The 9,161-nt window shown below is 40.2% G+C and overlaps 1 protein-coding gene across 1 annotated transcript in view; it reads left to right on the forward strand.

Annotated features, from left to right (window-relative positions):
- LOC124261458 overlaps positions 1–6,910 on the forward strand; it is a 36,778-nt gene extending 29,868 nt beyond the window's left edge. Inside the window, exons 22-24 of the mRNA XM_046695773.1 lie at positions 499–609; positions 3,549–3,662; positions 6,508–6,910. Of these exons, the coding sequence (XP_046551729.1) occupies positions 499–609; positions 3,549–3,662; positions 6,508–6,644 (362 nt within the window). The 3' untranslated portion in view covers positions 6,645–6,910. The remainder of the gene's footprint in view (positions 1–498; positions 610–3,548; positions 3,663–6,507) is intronic.
- The last annotated feature ends 2,251 nt before the right edge of the window (positions 6,911–9,161 follow it).

Raw genomic sequence — 9,161 nt, forward strand, 5'->3', positions numbered from 1 at the left:
GGAAAAATAACTCCACACTATATAACTGTTGATAGGCCAATTTCGCCTGGTCATAGTGTGAACATAAAAACCCGTGCACTATTGAGGAAGCTATTGTGGTCGACGCATCGGCCCGTTAAGATCCCAGTAAGATGTGATCTTCAGTAACCCATGCTTGTCATAAGAGGCGACTTACGGGATCGGATGGCCAGGCTCACTGACTTGGTTGACACATGTTATCGCATCCCAATTACGTAGCCCGATGCTCATGCTGTTGACCACTGGATTGAATGGTCCAAGCTGAATTATTTACAGACCGTCGTTATATGTATTGAACATTATTGGGTCATGCGTTAAAGGACGGACAGAAAACCCGCTTCACTGAGTGTTTCAGTTAAATTGTAAACGTCAACGATTCAAGTCACTTAGATTTATACATCGCAGTCACAAATAATCAGCGGTTCATGATTAAAACCACGTGTGTAACCAGCTTATTTCACATTCCACATACACTTCCAGAATGTCAACTCACGATGAACGGCAAGAAGGAATGTTTCGACGCCGGAACATCCAAACACTGCGTCAAGTGCATATTCAACCACGTCTCACAAAGCGTCAGCTTTGAACAAAGTAAGTGTAACCACAGTGTAGGTTTATATATATGTTTTTTGACAGTTAATCAATTGGTTTTCTTCACAGAACGTAACGATTGGCATTAAGTTTAAGAATGCACCGTGATATAAAGATGTCCCATTTATATCGTATACCCATGGTATTGGCGACCTGTATTGTCGAATTGAGACTGAACGTCGTTTTCAAGATGTTTAGCTCTTTCTGTGGCTACTTGTACTTATTCAGGTGGGGGGAGTGGAAGGCGTAGGGGTGGGTGGGGGTGGGATGGGAGGTGTGTGTGTGTGTGTGTGTGTGTGTGTGTGTGTGTGTGTGTGTGTGTTTAGCCTAGTGGTTAAAGCGTGTGACTTCACGCCCAAGAACCAGGTTCAATTCCTCTCATGGGTACAATGTGTGATGCCTATTTTCTTTTGTCCCCCGCCGTGATATTGCTGAAATATTGTACCGTAAAACCCAACTCGCTCACTCATTCACTAATCGGGAGTTTAGAGTCCTATCCCACTGAGATACCATGCTGTATTTGAATATGGATACCCTGATAGACACCCTACTGAATCCGACCGATCCTAGTCAAACCTTACCCTTAATGCAGAATGTCACGCACGGTAAAATGCTACCAACGAGCGCACAATCTCACGTCTTTTTGTATGACATGACCTGGATCAACTTCCCCTTCCCGACTATACCCTGCCACTTTACCACATTGTCTACATTAAAATGACACGCCTTCTATTTCGTATAATTACTTGAATTAGGCAAGTACGTTTCTTATGGTCCCAAATTGGAAGAACTCGTGAAGATCCATGTTAGAATTGGTCTTCAGGAAACCTTGCTTGTCGTAAGAGGCGATCGGGATCGGGTAGTTGGACCCGATTATTTGGTTGACACATGTCATCGTATCCCAATTGCGTATATCGATGCTCATGCTGTTGAACACTGGATTCCCTGGTCCAGATTCAATAATTTACAGACCGCCGCCATTTGGCTGGAATATTGCTGTTTGAGGCGTTTAACAAAAAACAAACAAAATATACTAATCAAATGGGAAGAATTCAACTCACTGAAACAGGTGTATATTAGTTTGAGATTTGTTTTATCGCTTTCTTCCCGTCTCGTAAAAATAACACCTGACTACATCGCCAAAGAATCAATTCCTTGCCTTTACGAGGACACAATGAGCCTAGAATTATCGTCCTGTCAGCAATAACAGGAACCTATCTCCGGGGTAGGACATTTGTACGTCTGGAACCATTGTCCGTAGAACATGGGTTCCTGGTGAGTGAGAATACTTTTACACTGGCGTCTGTTAAATGTCCAGCGCCTGACATAGAAAAGCTTGTAATCAATACTTTCTGTTATACCAGTTGACAAGCTCAAGGCAAACTCATTGTAAAACATTCTGTAATATGTTCAGTGTGTCGTTATAGGGTTATAAATCTTTAACGCTTGAGACATGAGGGAAATCAATTGGGATATTTCTTTTTCGAGCAAAGCCTAAATAATAGCAGCAGTCATCACATCCAAGGTACGCACAAATCGCGATGTATTTCTCATGAATACTTCTTCTGAGGATGATAACGAATAAGCCAAAGGTGAGAAGATATGAAATGACATTTCCCACGAGGTGAGCACATGGTATAATGGTGTTCTAGATCTGTTCCAAATAGGGCCGTTGGTGGCTTTAACGTCAGACGGAAACCTTTGAAAGACACTCATCACGTCTGTTTCGAACTGAGTCGATGGTTTTACTTGTTTTAGGGCTCAGTAGACACCCTGTTTGGAAAAAGCCCTACAAAGCATTCGATGGCGATTGTATTAAAAATGTATGCAGAATTTAAAGACCAGTTTGGGGCCAGAAATTTGCATTAAGTTTTACGACTTCCCGAACAGTCAAATTAGGCATAATCTAAGGACAGGATCGGGGGTGACAGTGCCCGGGGTGATTCCTTCATAAACACTGGGTAATGTATGGACCTGTCTGTTACTCTGCCAGTCACACTGTCATGAGAATAGGTTTATGCAGATTTGATTTTCTCGACGTTTTATAGTTTACATTAATTGCATCATAACGCCGTATGGTAATTGGATGTAAAAACAGACACAATGTCATTCATTCCGTAGTGACATTAACAAATAGTAAAACCAATTTGCATTAAGAAACAGTGGCATAATCTAAGGACAGGATCGGGGTGTTTCACACCTGTTTTACTCTGTTCATGAGAATAGGTTTATGCAAATAATGTAAAAACAGACACAATGTCATGGTGACATTAACACCATTAATAGTAAAACCATGAATGGATTACGTGTGAAACGCACGTAAAATCAAGATCGATGCTGGAAGCTTGTGAGGGGAATTGCATTAACGTTATTTTCATGATTTATCTGGCAACGTATAGGCACATGTGAGTGTGTGTATGCGTGCGTGTGTATGTATGCACTGGTGTGTGTAAAAGTAAGGTGTGCGTGTTAGAGCGTATACTTGAGTGCATGCAATGTGTCAGTATTTGCGTAAATATTATATGATATTTATATATAGCGCACATATCCAGGCAACTAGTGCTTGCTCAAGGCGCTGGTATTTTTCCCCTCGATCATTGGATGTCAGTCTCAACGGCACATCGTGTTATCAATCTCAACTCCATGGGGATCATACAACTCTTGCAGCCACTAGGCGCACCGAGTTATTATGGCCTTCTCATCCTAACCAGGTACCCATTCACAGCTGGGTGGACTGGGACACATAGTCACAGTACTTTGTCCAAGTTCACGTGTATTCATGTGGCCACCATCTGGTCATATACCAACGGATTCGTGGCATCATCCATTCTCACAAAATCTCAATCCAAACATATTTTGCCGTGTTTAGTCATTGAGCAGACTCTTGGGTATTCTGTCATTACGCTGATATACTGACATACGTTTTTATTATCCCCCAGCATGCATTGCTGATAACGGAGACTGCGTGTTGCCAGGGGCAACAGCCCCTTACAACTGTGGAACGGCTGTCTGCAACAAGGAAACCTACAGAATGGACATTGTGGAGAAGAAACGTACGTTATATCTACCATGGGGATGTTTGTTTGTTTGTTCGTTCGTTTTACGCCACAATCTTCCAGCTATATGACGGCGGTCTGTAAACAATGGAATCTGGACAGTGGTTGACACTATGAGCACCGATCTACGCAGTTGGGTAGGGTGACATACATCAACCATCTCAGCGGGTCTGATCTCTCAGGAAATATAAGGTCACAACACATTGATAGACCTTGATAGATTGATAAAATTAGCTACTCTCATTTAATTTAACTGGCCCAGAAAACGTAGCACTGAAAGGTAATGTTTTCGGTGTTTAACGTGATTGACATATAACTGTGATATGCGCGGGTGTCACTGCTGCTGCTGCTGATGATGATGATGACTATGATTATTATAGATTAGCCAGCAACATAAACATGCTCGTGAGTTTTATCAAAGTAGTCATCGGCACTTCGGATTTTGTCTACAACTGTGTGAGCTGATCAATGTGTTGTTGACAGGCCGTATAACAGAATTACTGTTAAATCTACCATGAACTAACACTCACTCTGACATATTTCAGTTCATATGTAATTATTGTTGAAAACCCGTGACGATCCGGGTTAGAATTGATCTTAAGCAGCCCCTGCTTGTGGTAAGGTTAGGTCCCATACTGCCTACAGTTCCAAACTGCCTACATCCCAAACTGCCAACAAAAATATTGTAGGCAGCGTGGGAAATGATTTTTTTGCCCTGTAGAATAATGGAACAGCTCAATTATCAATGAAGAAGGGGTGTAGTAGTACACTTATTAAGAAATGAGGGCAACAAAAAAATATATTTTGAAAGAGTGGTGTTACTAAACCTCCCCCCCCCCCCCCAACAACAATTGAGTGTTAAGGGAATTTGAATGGGATGCCGAATAAAAAATGTAACAAAAATTATGAAATAGGTAAAGAGTATTGGAGATTTTGAATTTAATATAGATGTGTTGTAGTAAATGGTTATTGTATTTTTTAACCAGCTCAAGTTTAAAAACATATTTATTAAGTGAATAATGATAAATAAATGGTTGAAAACTTGATAAAAAGAACTGATTTAAAAAGTTAAAAGAACATAATATACATATTTATAACAATTTTTAAAATGGTAAAACTTGGTATTATTGTTTTTCGTTGCTAGATTGTTTGGTATAATTTTGTGTGAATGAGATATTTAGTGAGTGGTTTAATTAATTTGGTATTTGTTAGAATGTGCTTGAAATCAGAAGCGTACTACTGGTTTTGGTATCTACATACCCCCAAAAAGCCTTAAACAATCCTATAATCTCTCGGCAAACTCCAGTATCTTCACATCAGAACTCGCTGCCATAGTTCAGGCCTTGCAAACAGCATCTGACCAAACAAACACTACCATCTGCATTTTTACAGATTCCTCCATACAAGCTCTCAAAAATTACTCTTCAACAAAAAGACTAGATCTAATAAATAACATATATAGATGAATACTATACCTCAAAACAAAAATAATCAAATACATTTTATCTGGGTCCCGTCACATATCGGAGTCCATGGCAACGAAATGGACATCCTTGTCAGTTGTGTGTCATTGTGAAACCAGTAAAGGTTACCGTTCATTAACCAAGTAACTGGTCAAGTTCATTTTAGCAGGGGTAGAACAGGTCAGATCGGTGTATTCCGATTAACTTCACTTCTTGATCACTGGACCGTATCATGTTTTAACCTGTAGGCAGTTTGGAACTGTAGGCAGTATGGGAATACTCCTGTGGTAAGAGGCGACTAACGGGGCCAAGTGGTCAGGCTCGCTGACTTGGTTGACACCCAATTGTGTTGATCGATGCTCATGATCACCGGATTGTCTGGTAAAGACTAAATTATTTACAGACCATCGACAAATAGCTGGAATATTGGAGAGTGTTAAGCAACAACCAAACACTATTCATGAACGATAGTTTTAACATGCAGTTTTCATATTACGTACGAAAATGCCCAAATGTGCATATATAACAATATACTTAAAAAATAGAATAAAACACTCATATGTTGTGGCCTGAAGCATCATTAGTAATTATACGCAAGCGCGTGTGCAATAATTGGGTAATTCCTTCATCGGATGTAACTACACCCTGTTTCCGTGAAAAACGGTTGGGGTTACAGCGTTATATTATGTTGTGTCAAGGGAGGCAAGTTCCGTTATCGATTGCTGTCGGTGTAGGTCGAGATGTACACGGTGATTAAGGCCTAGTTAGCGATCGCCTTACAACACCAACCGGCGATGTTCTGCGCCGTCGGACGTTTAGTTAGCACAGTGATTTTAGACATAGACCCAGGTTAGATTTAAAAATACCTGCAATGTGTAAATCCTATCTCGTGTAACACAGAGCTAAAAAACGCCGAAAACTACACACTGCACTGTGTAAGGTCATGTTTACAAGCCGTACGGCTTATGTGTTTGAAGAACAGTACAACCCCCTTAACCCGGCAAACTCCCAATGAAACCGGGTGAACTAAAGTGTGATTTAACGAGAATCTTTAGTTCGGAGTTGTATTTCAAAACGATTCATCTACCGATGCCGGGAGTTCGGATTAAAGGGTTCCAGAATAACGAAGTTTCACTTTGAGTTGAAACGTACTTCCGATCATAGCTAACAGAGGTTCACTATAGGCATAAATAGTTGTAAACATGTAGCATCAGTGTGAAACATGCCAGTAGAGTGATCTCCCCTGTCTGCTGTGTAATGGCCACCATGCTGACGACATGGTGTCCGAATAAAGGACATTTTAAACCGAAGTCCTTGTTTCAATACAAGTCCTAGGACTATTACACACTCTAAACAATGACTTCTCTTATTTATTCCAGAATGTGCTTTCAGACAAGGAAATGATGTCAAGTGTGTACCTACAGATGGGTTTACCCAGATCGTTAGCGGTGGGAGAACTTACGACAAATGCAAATGCAAAACCCCTGAGACAAACTCTGTGAAATGTTACGCTTGAAGAGGCAAGCTTAACCGTTAACGTAGTGTTAACGAGTCTCCGATATTTCGAAACCAACCAGAAGAGTATATTTCCAGAATTCTTTAACATGTTTCTGCCTCATTGACATTTCGCAGTGTTTTTTGCTGACAGTGATAGAAAATTCAACAAAAACCACAAAACATAAAGGTCAATATTGCTTTATAATTATCAATAATAACTGTTGGGAAGGGTTCAGAATTGGGTCTTCGTTGTATAAACACAGAACAATAAACACGGTATCGGGATGTGTGGCGTCAGTGTTTCTTATTTAAGGCTGCAGTTTACATTATATCAGCTTTACCAAGGCGACAGTGAAATCGAGTCTCGACAATGGTTGATATGAATAGAATACACGTGTATTCTAGCAAACAGGGGCTGTCAAACCTACATTTACAACCAGAAGAAAGACTATACCTTGTACTTGTAGATAGCCAGCTAAATTTAACAACCAGACAATTCGATAGAAAATCGGTTGGAAACGGTAAAATAGCCCAAGCTTGCCATGTAAACCGATATATGTGTACGACATTACTGGTTGTGTGACATCGACAGCTCTAGTGGTTGCTTATGCTATCAACCATTGGCGTTCCTCCCCCAGACTCAGTTATTTACAAGCTTCCGACATCGCCCTGGAATCAGGTTGTCATGGAATTTTACCATTCGTGAAACCCATAATGATAGGTATGGTGCAGATATACGAAAATAATCATGTCTAACCAGGATACCAACCCATGGTCATAGGATTCTGGTACGGTAAAGGGGAACAACTTGTGGTGCCTTTGAAGAATGGACCGCCAGTGCTCGAACCAAACCAGGAAACTAAGATACGTTAAAATAAGGTATTTTTGCAACCATAGCCTTTTTGAAAGAAAAAGAATTCTGCCCTGCCATGTACTCATAAATCTGCACAAACGTCGTACGGGGGATCATGGACTGGCTGCTGCGTGGCTTTCTCAATCCATTTAGAACATTTTAATGGTCAATTGAAATGTGGGAAACGCCTACCAGACGCAATACATCAGAAGGATGCACATACGGCCACAGAGATTGGCTCCTAAATCGAATCAGGTAGAGAAAAATCGGATTTAGATTTGTTTTGCCGGCGCGAAACTGAAGTAATTGCGATCAGGTATTTTTCATGATTTATCTAGCTGTGAAGAAGGTCGAGATCTAAATATTGACTCACATCTGTTTTGCAATGGAAGCAGACATTTACTCCCACTAATGCGCGCCAGTGGAATACTTGTTTTTTGAAATAAATGTAACAGTTTCTATTGATGCAGGATCTTTCCTTGTTGATCGGTAAGAGTGCCTATACATGTATTTGTAGTTTGGCTACTAACTAGTAAAACTCATCGACACATGTATTTATCAATATGGTTGAAGAAATGGACGCTTATAAAATCTATTCGAAACACTGTGGGATTTGGTGTAAAATGACGTCACACATTAACATCATATTTAACATCATTTAACAACACCTAAGGAGTTCATAGAGATCACCTAACTTCATCTAACCCCCAAGATCACCCTCATCATAATAATGTTCCCATCAATTACTGCCCTGATCACCCAATATCTGTGAGGAGTACATTCTCCATAATGTCATTCTAACAAAACGAAATTTCAAATAATACCGCTGAATACTTACAGCAATGTATATCTATCAAAGGGGAATTCTTATATAGATTCTGGAGAAGAAATTAATGTAACAAGCGATATATACTCATCGAAACAAATAAGGGAACACAAGTACAAGAAATAAATAAAGAAACACTTGTACTTTCATGTGTTCCCTTATTTGTTTCTATGAGTATATTAACAATGTTCATAGTAAGGTCCTCACATGGGTACAATGTGTGAAGCCCATTTCTGGTGTCCCCGGCCGTGATATTGCTGGAATATTGTTAAAAGCGGCGTAAAACCAAACTTACTCATAGTAAGGTATTTCTAAACAGGAAACAGGGATACAAAAGGCGTGTACTGCAAAGTCAATAGGTAGACAGGGGACAAAGTATATTGGCGGCGCACAGAATATCACTCCACAGAAAGGGTAACAATTGAAAAATACAGGAGCTGGCTCTTCCATGCTCACATCACCTACATTGAAAACGCCAGGCGCAGTAAACCCAGATAACCTAATTACTTGTACATTCTTGGAGGTAGAAATAAATGGCTGTTCTCCCACTTTCAGCTGAGATCGTGTAATATAACTGGAATACATTTAACCTCAAAGCAGACTTAAACACATTTCACTAACACAGTGTTCGTGTAATGCAATTACACCCAAACACCCTTGTGTCGAAGTTGATGGACAAATGTAAATACTTCGAGGTACTCCTTGTTCGATACAAATAATTACTAAGGAATATGCAGGGACCAAGCTTTTAAAATTGAGACGACCATACGTTCGACACAACGGTTGCAGCAGATGATGACATCGTAGTCTGTCAAATATTTTTTGCGGAACACAAATACCAATATTGCTGAAATTCG

This window comes from Haliotis rubra, unplaced genomic scaffold (assembly GCF_003918875.1).
Source record: "Haliotis rubra isolate DU_JTF1 unplaced genomic scaffold, ASM391887v1 Scf8, whole genome shotgun sequence".
Lineage (NCBI taxonomy): Eukaryota > Metazoa > Mollusca > Gastropoda > Lepetellida > Haliotidae > Haliotis > Haliotis rubra.